At 38.2% G+C, this 19,456-nt stretch overlaps 1 protein-coding gene across 1 annotated transcript in view; it reads right to left on the reverse strand.

Annotated features, from left to right (window-relative positions):
- Dyb (Dystrobrevin) overlaps positions 1 to 19,456 on the reverse strand; it is a 322,401-nt gene that overhangs the window by 167,947 nt on the left and 134,998 nt on the right. The window contains exons 4-7 of the mRNA XM_067149300.2: positions 16,426 to 16,511; positions 11,922 to 12,073; positions 6,641 to 6,749; positions 6,395 to 6,561 (exon numbers count right to left, since the gene is read on the reverse strand). Coding sequence (XP_067005401.1) covers positions 6,395 to 6,561; positions 6,641 to 6,749; positions 11,922 to 12,073; positions 16,426 to 16,511 — 514 coding nt within the window. The remainder of the gene's footprint in view (positions 1 to 6,394; positions 6,562 to 6,640; positions 6,750 to 11,921; positions 12,074 to 16,425; positions 16,512 to 19,456) is intronic.

Here is a 19,456-nt window from a genome sequence, read left to right on the forward strand (position 1 = left end):
CCAAGAACTGGAGAGGACAGGACAACATGTGCAGGGACCTACAGGTAGGTCAGATCCACATCAAATTTATTCATCACATTATTACTTGTGTAACAATTGTATCTGATGTCTCACATTTTATCCTGGCAATCACATGCCAGCATGCACTCAGTAGATACACGTTCGGACAACTCCGTAATTATGCATTTCTGAACCCGCAGTGACAAACCCCTTTTTTTCTTCTCTCCATATGAGGAAATCATTCCTGATACTTTACCGTTGAGTTTTGATATAACCTGTATTATTATCATAATACCGTATTTACGCGAATAATCCCCACACCCTAATTTTAGGAAGGCTCATTTTGGAAAAAATTAAAGGAACTAAAATTTCTTCCATCGAATGAGTAACATAGGTATAAACAACCATTTTATATCACTCTTTTGAGGTCCACGTGTTCTTTACGCAAATATGAACATGTAAATTTATGGATATAGCTGCTTTGCTTGAGATGATAAAAGTACATTATCACTGCTATAAAATGTCATGAAAATGAGCAAGTAGGCCTACATTATCTCTGCTATAAAATGCCATGAAAATGAGCAAGTAGGCCTACTTACGTGACAGGTATTTCATTAATGTGAACTTGCAATAGGCTCATTCCCTGTAGATCGGAACATTCATTGTCTCTTACATTACTAGAATCCTAAATTACAAATTACAAATTTGTCACACTCCACGTCTAAAAGAACTTTTCAACACACAGTCTCTTTATACTCGGATGGTAACACAACCGGTGGTGGATAATTCTTTTTGTGCAATGTAAACACTTGAAACAGACACACCGGCGAACTCTGATGTTAGTTTTGCAATACAGTAAAACCACGTTATTACGTGATTTCGAATTAACTGCCAACTCGTAATTCAGAAATGCTAACTCTTGCTGCGTCACAAAATATTCTGATACACACTACTGTTTGCAACAAACAGTGATTCACAGTTTAAAACTTTCAAATGCCATGGAGTAAAATCTATTTTCGAAATGTATCCAACAAGGTGCATTTACGTTCTTCAAAGAATGCACTTGGATAACTCATTGGCAAACATAACCTCATGCAATGAAAGACAAAAGCACGATTCAAAGACGAGGACAAATTACACTAGCTCCCGTGTGCAAGTGTTTTATTTTTTGTTTTACTGTACTGTTTGCATTTTTAGATGCCTTTTACTTGCACGGAAAGTGCCCGACGCCCTTAAAACATCATGGATTATCGAACTTTACTATGACGAAGTTTCATTGGCATTGACGGTATTGTTCGGTATGTATGAATTGATTATAATTATGAACCACACTTTTTCGCCTACTGTCGGCATCTCCATTCTTCGCGGATTGTGCTTCTCCGCACACTGCCTGCTATGTGATATTGTGGCGTTCCTTAAAATGCCAAATAGAAAAGAATATATGATTTCACTTGAAATTAGCAACTATGATACACACTATAGACACACCAAGTGGGCGGAAAACTACCCCTACACATTCCGGAAGACGCGTTCTATTGTGACGCAGAGAAATTTTGAATTTAAATTACTGTATAATCTCGAATACCACCCGCCATCAAATAAGACCCGCACCCTTATTTTGAAAGAACAAAATTAAAAAAAAAAAAAAAAGTGAAGTCAAAATTATTTATAATCATTACTAACACACATCAAATGATTAGAAAATACAAATAAAAGTAAACAAACAATTCTAGAATGATATCCAACGAGTTCATCATCATCATCATCATCATCATCATCATCATCATCATCATCATCATCATCATCATCAGTACCAACTTCGAAACTTTCATCACCATTACCTTCCCACAAAATGTTGTCATCGCTGCCATCCATAGCATTAGAAATCCTACATTTCCTGAAGCTCTTCCCTATGAGGTCTCCAGGGATACGATTCCATGCCGTCAAAATCCACGAACACAGCAGCTGAACTTCCGGGCGCTGAATACGACCAGTTGGCGTCAGTGTGTGATTATCAGCTATTCTGTATAGAGCTGTTTCAAGGCTGCTTTAAATGGACGGTTCATGCAGGCATCCAGCGACTGTAGCATAGACGTCATCCCGCCTGGAATGACTGCTAGGTCGGTTTTCCTATCCTTGATATGTTTCTTCACAGCGTCTGTTGTGTGGCCGTAGTAACTGTCGAGAACAAGCAAGCTCTTTTGTCCCAATAATGCAACAGGGCGACATTGCCAGACACACTTTACCCAGTCTTCCACAAGTGAACTGTCCATCCAGCCGAACTTCTGAGATCTGACGATAACACCAGCGGGTAGATTTTTAGGAAGCGTCTTTCGCTTGAGAACAATGTACGGCGGCAATTTGGTTCCGTCGGCGAGAATACACAACATTACCGTACACCGTTGTTTTTCATTACCACCTGTTCTAATGGTAACACTTTTCGCACCCTTAACATTCACAGTCCTGTCCAGTGGCATTTCAAAGTAGACTGGCATCTGATCTGCATCGCCAATTTGGGAAAGCAAATATGTATTTTCCTTCCGCAACTGAATTATGTGATGCTGAAATGATAATAACTTCTCATCGTAGGCACCAGGAAGACGCTGTGAAATTGAGGTACGCCTTCGTACGCTCAACCCATTTCTTTTATAAAAATTACAAACCTATCCTAGGCTTGCCTTAAACCCTTCCGTTGAAAGTTCCTTTGCGATCTCTACTGCCATTAGCTGACACATTTCGGTGACACACCATATCCCAATTCCTGCCTTTCTGTCACATATTTATAAAGTTTTTTTTCAATTTCTGGAAACTGTACACTCAGTCCACGAAAAGCTCTATGATCACCACTACATGTTAATAGCACATTTTTCTTCTTTCTCCAATCGCGAATACATGACTCGTCAATATCGTATTTCCTACCGGCGGCACGATTACCAATAATTTCGACTTCCCGAACAACTTTCAGTTTCTCACTCGCAGTAAAAGATCGCAAACGCTTTGCGGAATTCATGTTGATACTCCGAGAACGTGCGTGAGACTGACGCCAAGCGCGGAAGTAGCATATACTGAGAGCGGAAAGAGCATTGTTGCAAAGCCGCGCCGGTGGTGATGCCCAATTTACGCGCATTTGGAAAGATAAATTTCCTAAAATTTTAAATAAGACCCGCACCCAATTTTGGAAGCGATATTTTCGAAAAAAAAAAAAAAAAAACAGTGCGGGTGGTACTCAAGATTATACGGTACTCTGTATAATACTATTTTTTGTTAATGTAAAGGTAGTTTATAATTAAAAGTCTGAATAGTTTTCCGTTTAAATATGACACATGGGGACAGTTTTACTCCATCTGCGGTTACACAAAACATAACTGTACACCCAACATCAAAAACTAGGTGAGCCAGGAGTGTGTTGTCAACCTTGACGCAAATAAAACCCGCACCCGAATTTTATGCCTCAATTTGTTTTTAAAAATATGCAGGCATTATTAGCATAAATATGGTAATATTCTAGCAAGCACACAGTCTGGTTCCTTGGCAAAAAGATCAAAGTTGAGATCTTCACTTTAGAGGGCCTCTGGGTTCGATCCCTGGCCAAGTCAGGGATTTTAATTGCACATGGTTACTTTCTCCGACATGGAGAATAGATGTTTGTGTTCATCTTTGTAGAGGAAGGAAGTACCAATGAAGTGTAAAGAGGTGATATACAAGATGTACTACTGCCCAATACTGACAGATGCAGTGGAGACCTGGACATTGACAAAAAGTCCAGTGAAATAAAATTTTAAAGTAGTATGATAGGAAAGGCAAGAAAGGGCTAAACAATGAGAAATCCAGGAAGGAAATTGGAGTGGGAACGTTTGTATAACAGACTGGAGAGGGACAATGAGGTTTCCAGAATGGAAATTGGAGAGGAAACATTTTTACAACAGACTGAAGAGGGACAATCTTAGATGGTTTGGACATGAAAGAGGGAAGATGGGAAGAGGAAGAGGGAAGATGAAAGAGGGAAGGATGCTGAAGTGAATGATGGAGAACCAATGAGAAGGAGGGAGGGCAAGAGGGAGACCCAGAATAAGGTGGTTGAAAATGATCACAAGTACAGTAGTATAATTAGAAGAAATCTGGAATGGAGCACAGTTAAGGAGGAACAATGGTGGTTGGGTGGAGGTGCCATAAATGTCCCAACCCGGCAGGAGCTGGACAAAGGAAATGGATGATGATGGTTAATTTCTCTGGTTTGGGGACTAGATTTTTGTGTTCGCCTTAGTACACTTCTCTTCACCTACATACAGTGCACCACACCACACAATAGTGAATACATCCCTCCTCAAAGGGCTGGCATCCAGCTGTAAAACTAGGCAAAATTCATATCAAGCGTCGACCCTAATAAACTGGGAAAAAAGGCCAAGAAGAAGAAGAAGAAGAAGAAGAAGAAGAAGAAGAAGAAGAATTCTAGCAATGGTTACTGATTATTTAAAAATGGAAAAATGATTGAATAATCCCATGATCAGTTATAAAGGGACCAATAACCTAGGTTCTACCGCGTATGGAGTAATCGTGGTCAACGCAAATCAATACAAGGATATTAATGTAGGATATGACAGACTAAAAAATAGCCTAGAGATTTAAAACAGATTCTGTAAGACCATCTGAACATTGTGTTTATCCTATTGGCAACACAGCAGGGGAGGAGTGCATGTATCTATCCTGGCCTAGGATACAAGATACCTTGTTAATGACTGACTGCCTGTCGAAAGATACGTTTCTGAGTAGTGTGCTGTTCTGTTTTGTGTATTAAATCATAAAGTGTATTATGGCTCAATATATGTTTACTACATCGCAATGTGTTTATTTATGATTCATATCTGTCAACTGAGTTGGCGTTGAATAAATGCACCTTGTTGGATACGTTTCAAAAATAGTTTTTCCATGACATCCGAAAGGTTTAAACTATGACTCAAGGTAATTGCATGCATATTGATTTTATAATAGAATATTGTGTGACCTGGCATTTCTGAATTACGAGTTGGTGGTGGTTAATGCGAAATAACGTAGTTTGAAGTCTGATTTTTGCGTCCCGACGACTTCAAATTAATAAGGTTTTACAGTATCTACATTGAAAGTTGTCAACAAAGTGGCTGCCACATGTGTAGGGGGTTTCTATTGGCCATAATGAAAAAAGCTGCCTTGCTGGAGTTTGGTGCAGACTGGTAAAGAACTTGGAACTTGTGTTTTAAATGTATATTTAATTTTCACAACTTCACTGTGCTTGAAATAAACTTTCAACTTAAACCATTCAACCTTTTCAGTCTTTTTCTATTGTGAAATTACCTGTGTTTCGTCCCAGTGTGGCAACTGACAAGCTTACTGCTAACAATGCTGGTAATTTTATGACTGAAAAAGCCTAAAGAACATGCATATGTTTTTATTCACAATCAACAGAATTAAATGAGGGTTTATTTCTATTTTTGCTATAAAAGCCAAAGGCAAACTTTCAGCTTAATAAGTTGTGTTCAGGAAATATATCAGATGCTAAAGAGATGTTAAGTACAGAGCAAAAATGACCAAACAGACACCAGTCAGATTCCCTTCCAACAGGACAAACATGACCTAAGTCACCATAGTTCAATCGGTAGAGCATCTGACATGCATTGGAAGGTTGTAGGTTTGAATACCACTAGTGTCCTGTTGGCTATTTTGGCTCTGTACTTGATTTCTCTTTGACATGCACTGAACACGACCTGATAAGCTGAAAGTTTATTTCAAGAACTTACGTTTTGTTTATCTGAAATAATAAACTGATACAAGTAAATGCTTGGAATGCATTCAGAATATTTTGTCAGTCATCCTATGTATTGGCTAGAACCTCTAGTGTAAACGAATATAAGCATGGTTACCTCTTGGTTATGACAAGAGTTGGATGGGCTTGAAATCTCTCAACACACGGAAGTCAGGAGAGGGTAGATCTGAGGTCAATTTGGCGAGGTAGGACTAAATCAACACCAACCTGAACAAGAGTGAAGATGCAAAAAACTAAACTGTCAAGGACATGCATATCAGCATTATCAGTGTCCATTTTCTTACACAGAGCTATTTCAAGCCAGCTAGGGTGTATTCAATATGCCAAAGTTGATACAAAATAATTATTAGGCTATGTTATAATTGTTGTAACTGAGTAAATATTATATTCTGATATGAGAATTAATCTCTTGGCTATAGCATAAGAAAAGATATGATGCACAAATAAAATAATGGCTAAATATCCTCACAAAATATAATGATCCAAACATCCTAATTATTTCGAGACAATTCCACAAAAGAAAGTTGTTGGTATTAAATGCCATTGGCAAAAAACTGGACCAAATTCTTCTGGAAAACTGAAAAAGGTTTTACTCACATAAGTTGTGTACTCCTTAACTTCATGATCGTTGGTATGGGGACCTGATATTCGACCCCGCCAGAAGCAATCCTGGCACAACTGGTAGCTGTGACATTTCTGGCAGCGATATCTGAAGCCAGAGAATCCTTCCTTTTGACAGGCATCACATACCGTAGGATGAACCACTAGAACAGGATACTTTAGTTACAGTATGAACTATGTGGCCATGCACAAGCCATATGCTACGTGGAAGTGTAAACACACCTGTCTCGACGCTTGCCAGGCGGTGCAGTAAGGGCAGCCACACCAGGCACGGTGGGCCAGGATCAGACATCATAGTGTCCATAAAGTCATTCACAGTCACCTTTCCACTCTGAAACATTGCATCATCTCTTATAACATGATCGTATTAGATGCACACCAGGATTACTTGATACAAGAACTGGAAAAGATCCAAAGGAAAGCAGCAGGATTTGTTCTGGATAATTTCTGACAAAAGAGTAGTCTTATGAAAATGATGCAAACTTCACATCTTCTGAACAGGATTACAGTAGGAAATACTCATCAAAGTATCTAACAAGGGTGCTTTGTTTCTTCTAACATACATCCCCATTTCCGCAAGTCAGTATTGTTTGTATCTTGAGCATGAATGTGCATTTTCACTATGACAACAATTTATTGTTAAAGCTATTTTCCTGCACTTCTTTAAATTTGATTTACAAGGGAGGGGAGCAAAGGACTGAACGAGCATATATTTGAAATTTACCCCCTTTTCTCCTCAGCCACGAAATAAAACACAACTTCGCCTTTCGACTAAAACATTCTTCATAAAAATGCCTAAAATACAATTTCTGCAATTTTTGAAATTTGACTTACAAGGTGTGCAAAGGGTTGTACAAGCGTATATTCGAAATTTACCTCTTTTTTTTTTTAGTTTCTTGGCCGCAAAATACAACTTCGACTTTGCACTGAAACAGTCCTCATATAAATCCTTACAATAAAATTTCAGCATTTAAAAAAAAAATTACAAGTGGTTCAATGGGTTGAACAAAAGTATATTCTAATCTTATCTTATTCTATATATAAAAGGCAATGTCCTGACTGATGGTCAATCAACACCCATGCAAAACTACAGGATATAAAGAAAGGACATTTTGGGGATACATTTTTATTACAGTGTATGTGTTCACTAAAGAAGTACAGTATTTCAAACAATTCCACCCCTAAGGGGACACAATGGTGGTAAAACCCCTGAAAATCAAAATATTCTTCATCCAAAACCGTTCACCAGACAAGGTTGAAATTTCACTTGGTGATTTCTCCTTTATGTACTAGATGTTAAAAATATGACAAGTCTAAAAATTCAGTCTTTGAGGGTTAAATGGAGGTTAATACCTGCTAACAAAATTTATCAATTCTTTGAATAATAATAATATTATTTGCTTTACGTCCCACAAACTACTTTTTAAGGTCTTCGGAGACGCCGAGGTGCCAGAATTTAGTCCCGCATGAGTTCTTTTACGTGCCAGTAAATCTACCAACACGGGGCTGTCGTATTTGAGCACCTTCAAATACCACCGGACTGAGCCAGGATCAAACCTGCCAAGTTGGGGTTAGAAGGCCAGCGCCTTAACCGTCTGAACCACTCAGCCCGGCTCAATTCTTTGAAACGGTGATCTTAAAACAATACAATCCTGTGGGGTAAGGCCTGACAACATAAATATTCATTTCTCTCAAACCATTTGACAAATGTAGTTGAAATTTCACACGATGGTTGTTCCTATATGTTTAGCTTTTAAATAAAATATTTATAATTTAACTCTTTTTTTTCCTTTCTCAGCCATGAAATAAAATACAACTTTGCCTTTCCACTAAAACATTCTTCATATAAATGTTCACTACTTGTAATAAAAAGTGGTATTAAAACAATACATCCCTAGGGGGTACTGATTGGGAGGGTGAGGCCTGAAAACATGAAAATTCATATCTCTGAAACTGTTTGACATACAAGATTGAAATTTCACATGATGGCTGCTCCTAAATGCCTTAGATTTCAAATCAGAAGTGGTATTCAAACAACACACCCTTAAGGGGTTTTGACTATTAAAGTGAGGCCTTATGATAAAAATATTTTCTCTGAAACTGTTTGACTAACAAAGTTAAACTTTCATACGATCGGTGCTCCTCATGTCTTAGATTTTAAATAAGAAGTGGCCTTAAAACAATACACCCCTATGGGGTTTTGATTTGTGAGGTGATGCCTGATGACAAACCCATTTCTCTGAAACCGTTTGACTAATAAAGTTAAAATTTCACATGATGCTTGCACCTCTATGTCCTAGACTTTAAATAAGAAGTTGCCTTAAAATATACACCCCTATTGGGATTTTAGTTGTGGGTGCAGACTGATGACAAAATTAATTACTGTATTCATCCTTGCAAAACATTTGATGTACAAAGTTGTAATTTTACGAGAAGGTTGGTCTTTTATGTCAAAGATGTCAAATATGATATAATTCAAAATATTTCAAGTATGTAACGATTGTGATCATGCAGAAGTTGTTGAAGTCCTGAAACTAACCAAGGTTTCACAAAACCACGATACTGGACCGAATTCCAACTCTTTTGAATCACTGCCAACAAAATCCATTTGTAAAATTCAGAGGTTAAGCTCAAATAATCTTAAACTCAGTACACGACTGGAGGAAAAATGTTTGATACTATGTACCATTAGTAGCATCTATGTATTCTTGCCCAAATTGAGTGTCTATATTTAAAAATTATATAAACCTCTCAAATTACTAATTAAATTTCCACAAGCTTAATACATACAGTAAATTTTAAAGGTTTCATCTCGATTATTTTCAGAGTAACCGGTGCTGCCCTCGACACCCACAAAATTCTATGTCTTAGATTTAAAATAAGACGTGTTCTTAAAACAATGATTTGGGTGTTCAAGTGAGCTGCGATGACAAAAATATTATTTTCTCTGAAACTGTTTGACTTATGAAGATACACTAATATTTCAAATTATATCTTAGGTATTAAATAACAGAAGGTTTGAAAAAAGAATTAACCCCTCAGGGATTTAAATGAGGATTAAGATCCAAAAACAAGAATAATCATTCCTCTAAAACCATTTAACATATGGAGACAAATTCCAAATGGCAGTATATATTTTAAATCCTAGGTGTGAAATAGAAAATAGTTTTAAAACATTCTACCCATAAAATAAAACATTCATTCCTCGATTACTGTTCTACATACCAAGTCAAAATCTGAAAATGAATACTGTAGAACCTTGATTATATGTTCTCGGAAACTACGTTTTCCCGCATTATTCATTCAAATTACGTGGTCCCGTGAGTATCCTAATTAAATCACGTTGTAAAAATCCCACATTATCTCTTCCTCGAAGAAACAATTTCCCGGACCAGCCGTCCAGAAATTTCAGTCCCATCAACGCTAAATCCGTTTTTCAAGAAACTGCTTTTCACGAAAGGACGGCTACGGCATACTTACGGATCTTGGTGTTAACTTCTCGTCATTGCGGTAATTTGAGGAAGTACTGTAGTGGAAAAGAGATCGGCGTTGAACTTGCATAAGGGACCATCTTAGCATCACATTCGAGTGGTATTGTTTAGAGAATCCGTGGAAATCATAAAGCAGAGAGAGTCCACAACAAATGGAAGGAGAAAGAGCGCATTTCGACAGCTCTACTTGAAGAAAGAACGAATTTCGTCAAATGTTCGTACTTGCAAAACGTCTACGTTATGTCCAGAGTTTTATGTTCATTTTTTAATTTTATTTTTTGAGTGTATCTCCGAACAGGTTTTCAGCATTTCCCTCAGGGCACTGTATAGTCACTGGGCTTTCAGGCAGGAATCGAAACTGCTCCTTCTTAAGTAACACAAATTTACAGTAGTATTTTAATATTATCGTACACGATTATGTTATTGAGACATGAACAGATGTTGCACCTTACATACATAAAGCCTTGGGAGGTTTTGGGATTGCCTATTACTGTTTTCGTCCTAACATAAGACTGGGAATTTCACGTTTTTGTGTTAAAATGTTGTAAAAACTGCAGTCGTTTTATTTGCGAACGTTACATTTAAAGCTTTCAGCTTTGTATCATTTCACACTCGTACCGACTTGTACACCTCAAGGTCGCAAATAATTGTAATTTCGGAAGTGTTAATGATATTTTTTCTCTTTCCAATTTGATTGTGATTAGTGATGGGCAAAATTGAATTTAATGCATTTGAGAACTTGAAGATCGATACCTACATTCGAAAGAATTCGAAACTATATTCTCAAGTTCAACATAACCTTGAAAAGCCGATGTAGGCCTAATTTATGCGGTACAAGATTTCCATAAACTGACTACGAACAGTACACTGGTGACCAAATTACAATGGAAGATAAAAAAGAGGATTTCGGCCATCATGTTGGGCGCTTTTGTATCTAATGAGATTTTATTAGATTAGAAAATTAAAAACTACTTGTGGTCGATTGCTGTTTGGCTTGCTGTTACGGGTATTAGATTTTTCAAAGAGTTTGGCTCTGGCTGATCAAAGCAGCTGAACTGAAAGAAGTTTTCAGAGCAAAGCTGACGAAGTTTCCCCGATAAAACTGAATGTAAAGTTCCGAGATTTTTAAGTCGCGTACTGGTAATTAATGCCTGAAGCCCGCCCTGCGGTCTAACTTGCCTGCCTCTCACCCAAAGGGCCCAGATTCAATTACCGGCCAGGTCAGGCATTTTTACCTCTATATGAGGGCTGGTTCCAGGTTCACTCATTCTACGATTACCTTTAATTGCGGAGCTATTGAATGGTGAGATGGCGGCCCCAATCTAGAGAGCCCGGAATAACGGCCGAGAGGATTCGTCACACTGACCATGCGTAACCTCGTAATCTGCAAGCCTTCGGACCGAGGGCGGTCGCTTGGTAGGTGGAAGGTTTGGTTTAGGGGTCTTTGTAAGATTATAAGTATACATATTTCATTTTTGTGATGTTTAGCCAAATTGTTGGTAGTTCATTCGTTCCCGGATTTACCGTTTTGCCATGTTGTACTTTTTTTTTCTGTGGTCCCTCCAAAAACGGAGAACTGAGGTTCCACTGTAATCATTCCTTCAAAACCATTTGACGTATGAACTGAGGGTGTATTTTACAGACTCAGCTGACAGTAGGCTCCCCAAAAACTTTGAAAGATTACTGTCAGTTTTAAACCTTAGCAAAGGATGGGTAACTTGCTAGTTGCATATAAAACTGAGTTCTAATGATAACACTAGCCCCAAGTAAAAAAAAGAAAAAGAAAACAACAACCTCTACATGATTAAACAATCGTCACCATCAGTTATCGTCAATATACATTTAAGGGAATAGAAATCCATTGTAATCAATAATCTGGCACTCTCTTTTCCCTAGAAACATTTTTGTACTGAAGACTTGAAGCAAATCAGAAGCTGAATTAGGATGCAGATTACAAAACAATGTCAATACTGATAAATGTTATATTTCTTCCTTACTACCTAAATACTCACTCCTGGAAAGATGCTTGTAGCGAGTCCTTCAGTGTAGTTAAAGGAAGGTGACTCATACACTGCAGCAGGAAGAGCCAGAACCTCCTGCAAGTACTCAGCAAACCTCCATACTACCATGTGCCCATTGGCATCTGAGATCTGAGAAAATATGTCTGCAAACACACACATAATCACTTATCAAATACAATCAAATACAGTATATATATCGTCCCTCCCCTGGCAAACTAACAAATCTGCAAATTGTCAAAAAAATGAGGTGAGCTGAAAGAAGTTATGATTACTCATATCAAATCACTTTTTATATTTAATGACTGGTTTTATTTGTTAGCCATGCAAAATAAGCTGCAGATGTGAGACTTTGTCAGAGGGTACACATTATATAAATAATAAAACCTACACCAAAACTTCAGAACTACAGGTTCATTTATTCGTCACTTTCGCTAGTTTGCCATAGTGAGGACAATATCTCAGTCTCATACTGTTACATGACTAACATTTCTAATGTTTACATTAGCTGAAATACTGCAAAAAAGGGAACTTCATAGTTCTGTACTGACCTGTAACTTGAGACAACTCTTGGGAAATGTATTGGTCTACCGTTTCAGTAACGGTATGGAAATGGTGGACCAATACATTTCTGAAAAGATCTAGTATTGAAACAGTGGACCAATACATTTCTCAAAAAGGTTATCTCTGACTGAAATAGTTCACCAATTTTTTCATGTTCTCTCCTGTCATATCTGTACCTCAGAGGCCAATATTTTGAGGTTCTGATATCGTAATGGTTAGAAGGAAATCTATTTGAAGGTACCAAGGAATACTTTCCAGCTCTAATGTTCACATCCATTATAGGTTGAGAGGTAAACAGTTATATATTCACTGAGCTCGATAGCTGCAGTAGTTCAAGTGTGGCCAGTATCCAGTATCTGGGATATAGTGGTTTTGAACCCCACTGTTGGCAGCCCCAAAGATGGTTTTCCGTGATTTCCCATTTTTATACCAGGCAAATGCTGGGGCTGTACCTTAATAAAGGCCACGGCCGCTTCCTGTCCACTCCTAGCCCTTTTCTGTCCATCATCACCATAAGTCTTATCTGTGTCATTGTGACGTAAAAAGCAATTTGTAAAACAAAGTTATATAACCATTATAAGTAATTACACAAATAGTAGGTTAGAAATGAATAAAGAAAGTAAAACAATAAAACAAAGCTAAATAACCTTTGTGCTGGTAATAAGAATGCAATGAAATGTGAAGATAGTTTTTCTCCTCCCCTAAAAAGTTAGACTTTAGACTTCTGAGGTACAGATATTCCAGTGTTGACTTCTGGAAATGTACTAACTACTGTATTTCACCACATACACATCTCACTTTTTATACCAACATTTTCCAAAAATATGTAGGGTGTGACATGTACACGATGACATTTTTAATACCAGTATTTGCATTACTCATATAATTTATATCTAAATTGTATCTGGTACAAGTTTAAGGTGCACGTAATACTAGTGTATATACACCAAAATAAATAAAATAGTCCAAATCAATATTCGTAATTTATTCAGAACTGTTCGGCAAACGTTTCTTCAATCTGGAAATAAAAATGAACTTAAGTCAACTGTCACTGATTTGAGCATTAAAGTTAAAATATTATTCTTGAAAAAAACGAATTCATTGCTGTGAAATATGGACTGACAAAATAAAACTTAAATTCTCATGCACACATGTCTATAGTAATCACGTCACTCACAAACAAACAAATGGATCTGTAATTTCCAGAGCAGCCAATACTTCCACGAGAGTACCTAATAAATACACTAATGAGAAAAACCGACATACCTAGGAAATGGAGAGATCCACTTGAGGTGTACAAGGGTTGCAAACAGGGATGTACCTACTCTAAAATTTCCCAATACCAGAATGTTCGATTATGTATTCTAGCAGACCACAGCTCATGGCCACAGGCAGCTGGTTACATGACAACATTAGGAAAAAAGAATGCATTCAATTCCATGTTTACCATTGATAAGAACACTCTTTCTTACATGGAATGTTCAGAATGCCTTCCGTTAGCATTGATACATGCATAACCCACCGTCACATTGAATCCTGGATTATTTATTTATTTATTTATTTATTTATTTATTTATTTATTTATTTATTTATTTATTTATTTATTTATTTATTTATTTATTTATTTATTTATTTATACATTGTGCGACATCTCGCAAATGTGACAGTGTTGCTAAGCTACCCATCAGCCATATACATATTTGAATTGTGCATTCATATGCAATTTACATTGCAGTTCCATTTACCTTTTAAACAGCTTGATGCACAAAATTTGAACATGCAACGATTATGTGATGAATTTTTAAAATCCAATTTTTTAATTGAAAATAAGGGATGGGACGATTACATGATCTCTTCCTATTGCTCCCTCATTTCCTACCAGCCTGTCATTGCGTTCATCCTATTATGTTTTCCTTTCAATATTCCTGTCTTTCTATACAGGTGTATCAATAAGGTACAGTCAAATTTTCAGGACACATTCCTCACGTGTAGAAGAAGAAAATATGTTACAAGGACACGGGTCCAGAAATGCTTATCTCTATGTTAGAACTCATTTTCTGCAACCCTACATAATACATTAATCATGGGAAACACTCAGGAACAGAACATACCAGCATACCACATGAAACTCTTTCTTACATGGAATGTTCAGAATGCCTTCCGTTAGCATTGATACATGCATAACCCACCGTCACATTGAATCCTGGATGCAGAAGAGTTTCATGTGGTGTGTAGGTACATTCTGTTTCTGTGTATTTCCGATGATTGATGTACTATGTTGAGTTGTAGAAAATGAGTTCTAACAAGGAAATAAATTGTCTTCAGACCCTTCACCATATAACAGACCCTACTTTCTTCTTCTACAAGATAGGAATGTGTCCTGAAAATTTGGCCTATCTTATTGTTACACCCTGTACATTCCTAGATTTGTCACTTGTTTGTTGCTTTCCATTACTAATATTGACCTTTTGGGATCCTTTTCTCCTTTTGTGTTTGTCCTTTCTTCTTAGTCTTTTATAACCTGAGATTAATGAGGAGAGGGCATATCTGCTTCAAGATGGCAGTTTATGAAAACGTGGATAAGACCCTTCTCTTTCTGTGTTTTCGTGTTTATACTTGCTTCTTCTTCCCATGCTGATAAATCATTCTGCTAATGGCTTTACATCGCACCGACACAGATAGGTCTTATGGTGACGATGGGATAGGAAAAGCCTAGGAGTGGGAAAGAAGTGATCGTGGCCTTAATTAAGGTACAGCCCTGGTGTGAAAATGGGAAACCATGGAAAACTATCTTCAGGGTTGCCGACAGTGTGATTTGAACCCACTATCTCCTGGATGCAAGTTCACAGCCGTGCGCTCCTAACCGCACGGCCAACTCGCCCGGTCAATCATTCTGATTAACCAATTATGTGTTCCTATCTTTCTCTGTGTGACCTAGTAAGTACCCCACTGTGAAGCTACTGTCAGTTATCATTCATACACTGATGACAGCTCTATTTCTCCTATATACCAGGTGTATGCATAAGTTTTTGCCAGTTTTTGTGGTACAGAGAACATGTAATTTTGAAGGGAAATTCACTTTTCGTTTATTCAAAACATTGGCCACCAGCTTCTACACACTTCGCCCATCTTTCAAGTAAGTTATGAATACCATGTGAGAAAAACTGTTTGTCTTTAGCGGCAAACCATTTGTCGAGCCATTTTCCAACATCCTCGAAGTTGCTGAAGTGCTGCTCTGCGAGTGCATGCCCCATTGATGCAAAGAGGTGATAGTCGGATGGCGCCGGGTCACGACAGTACGGCGGGTGTAGAAGAATGTCCCATCCAAGCGATTTCAAGGTGTCTTTCACTGGTTTTGCTGTGTGAGACGGCGCACTGTTGTGTAACAAAATCACTTTGCCATGTCTTCTGGTCCATTCCGGTCGTCTTTCGAACAATGTGTGCTTTAAATTAATAATTTGTTGGCGATAATGCCTGCAATTGCTCATCTTCACACTTTTGTGGTCTACCAGAGCGCACACTGTCTTTCACATTGAAATCACCACGTTTAAATCGTCGAAACCATGTCTCACATGTTCTAATTGCTGGAGCATGTTCACCATATGTTTCTACCAGCAAACGATGACTTTTCACAGCCTTTTTCTTTTGATTAGATAAGAAAAGCAATGCATGCCACAAATGTTCTTTTCCAGGCACAAACGTCGACATGATCACTGAATGATACAACACAGATGCTAGTGGTTGGCGGACTCAACTTATGTGTGTTGGTAGGTTAATGTCAGACGAACAAAGTGACGTATGAGTCAAATTCATACGCTACGTACTGTTCGCTGGCGCCATCTCTTAGTGAAACCAGAAAAGACTTATTTATGCATACACTTGGAACAAACAATAAATTTACCAGTTCCCCAATATATGTTGCAAGGTTACTTACACCTGAGTTTGTCCATCAGCTTGCCTGCACACATGGTAGCCAAGGCGACTTTGATGGAGAAGACACGGATCTTACCAACGTTTTCCCTACAACAATAAAGCCATCAATAGCTATACAATATTTTATGCTTTCTACAATGTTTATACATGGGAGAGGTAATATTAAGGAATCCTCCAGCCTGTCAGAAGGAGAAATTATAGGATAGTACAGAGTGCAAATAGATATGACTATGGATCAGTAGAACAAATATGATAAGTATGGGGTTTCCTACTGGTACAATGTTTTGACGTATACTTCCCCTCCATAAAACAAATGGAGTTATAATAAATGGCATGAAACTTAAGCATGTTACATCATTAAAAACATCACAGAACAATGATCTCTTTTAAATATCCTCCGAGACACAATCTATCACCACAAAATACTGGAGCAAATTTAAGGCTGTTACTATTCATCAACAATGAAATTTTAAGTGAAACATATTTTTTGAAAGTTCCAACAACAACAAAAAAAATCAATCCCAATGTTGGAGATTCAAAGAAAAGGACTCGTACACACTCTAACGGCGTTATGTGATTTGAATATGCATTCTCACTGTACATAGTATAGTATTTAAAGTATGAGCTCCTGCTATCTAGCGGAGCTACTGGGAACTGCCATATCGCTTGTATTTATGCTTTTGTTTTGTACTGGGTTGTAGTAAGTAAGAATAAAGATGGCAGACCATTCGAAGTAACGTGACTAGACTTTGCAGGACCACTGTACGTTACTTCTGGCAACCTCGTGAAGAAAGCCTACATTGCATTATTCACCTGTGCAACAACGCGTGCCTTACATTTGGAACTGTGCGGTGACATGTCGACAGAAAAATTCCTACACGCCTTGCAGAGGTTTATAGGCCAACGCGGTATACCACACACGATCTACAGCGACAACGCTCAGACATTCCATTCAGCGAATGCAGAGTTAACAGACTTGTGGAGAGAACTGACAGCAGCACAGACACACCACTATATGGCCCAGCAAGGTATTACATGGAAGTTCATTGCCCCACGTGCCGCTTGGTGGGGAGGATGGTGGGAAAGACTAATCGGCCTCACCAAGCGATGTCTACGGAAAATATTTGGACATTCCACTATTGATGATGAAGGGCTATGGACTGTTTTGACCAGCATAGAAGCCGTATTTAACACAAGACCCTTGACGCAACATGATGATAATGGTGGTGTATTGACTCCAGCCCACTTCCTCATTGGCGATCGACTCACCACGATACCTACTGGACCAGAACCACCTAGGCGAGACCTTGTTAGAACCTTCAGACTACTCCAGCAAATGGCTGATGACTTCCGGAAGCGTTGAGTAAAGAGTATTTGGTACTATTACGGAATTTTCACGAAGTTCGCCAGCCCAGAGACCACGGGTCAAGAATCAGGGTCGGTGACGTAGTTTTACTACAAGAGGATACATGCCCAAGGCACATGTGGAATAAAGCACGGGTCAAAGAATTACGCGAAGGACGTGACTGGAGAACTAGAACGGTTATTCTTCGCACCTTGGACGGAAACCATGTGACACGGCCTGTCCAGCTGGTCATCCCACTCGAGATAGACCAGGGTGGGGAGGATGTTGGAAATTCATAGAAAAGGACTCGTACACACTCTAATGGCGTTATGTGATTTGAATATGCAATCTCACTGTACATAGTTTAGTATTTAAAGTATGAATTCCTGCTATCTAGCGGACCTACTGGGAACTGCCATATCGCTTGTATTTATGCTTTTGTTTTGTACTGGGTTGTAGTAAGTAAGAATAAAGATGGCAGCCATGACGAAGTAAAGTGATTCAGTGTTTTATTTATTATGATATCCCCAACACCCAATGACACAGGTACAAATCTTTGAAGTGGGTTATCCGTAATACCCCTACCCACTGCTCAGAAAATTTCCAAGTCAAATCCAAAGCATGCTCCACCCTTTCCAATAATAACACCCCTTTGCACTTCCCGACAGCAATCTATTCTAAAGTATATCATATTACATACTAACATTTGCACACTACCAGTTAGTTCTGTGATAAAACATTCTTTGCAGCTTGTTTCACACCCGACGGCTGCTCTTCAGTGTAGGTTTTCTTGAAGTATCCTTCCTCCCGCAATGACGTTTTCGTCTTCCAAACCATACACGATTCCAGTGTAGATGCTCTTAATGTATGCCTGTATTATGCCTGATTTTTCCTATCAACACGGGAAACTTTTTGTGGAAGAGTTATGTCAGGTACACTTAATATTGTAAATACAACATTACTTCAGGTTCTATAGTGGAGAAGAGCAGAGTAGGGCTCCTTCATTCACAATGAATTTCTAACGCTCACAGGTAGCAAAAGAAAGTCTCCTGAACTGTAGTTATCGAACTCCAATACAGATACAACAATGATATTCTAGCCAAAAAAAAGGAAGATTTATTATTCTGAATGTATTTAACCAAGCATGTAATAATATTGGCTTAGAACTTTACATTAACAAAACACAAGATTTGTTTTAGCAAGCAGCATCAAACACCACAAGGCAGCTTTTTTCATCATAGTCGATATGAGACCTAGCACAATATATGATATAACAACTTTCCTTAATTTACCATCCACTTTTCGGCAATGGCTAATACAGATGCTGAAATATACCCACCTCAGATGTGCTGGTGTGATGTTTGGTGATATCGACAATCACGACTTCAGAGTCCAGACCTAGCCATAGTGATAGCAACACTCACTTATGGATGTGAGAATTGGAATATTAACAGAAGACCATGAGCATTAAGGCACAGGTTACCAAACATACACTTTGATGGACTAGCAATGTTGCTTGGATGCCTAACACAAGCAAATGTATTCTCAATTGAAGAATGAGCAATCAGGGAGAACAGCAAAAGCCATATTCTTGAGTCTAAAATGAAAAAAAATGTCAATACGACAGTGACAACTGGGAGGATGTAGTGTCTGATTGTCAGATGTGGCGACATCTTGTCCAGGGGAA

Source organism: Anabrus simplex, chromosome 6 (assembly GCF_040414725.1).
Source record: "Anabrus simplex isolate iqAnaSimp1 chromosome 6, ASM4041472v1, whole genome shotgun sequence".
NCBI lineage: Eukaryota > Metazoa > Arthropoda > Insecta > Orthoptera > Tettigoniidae > Anabrus > Anabrus simplex.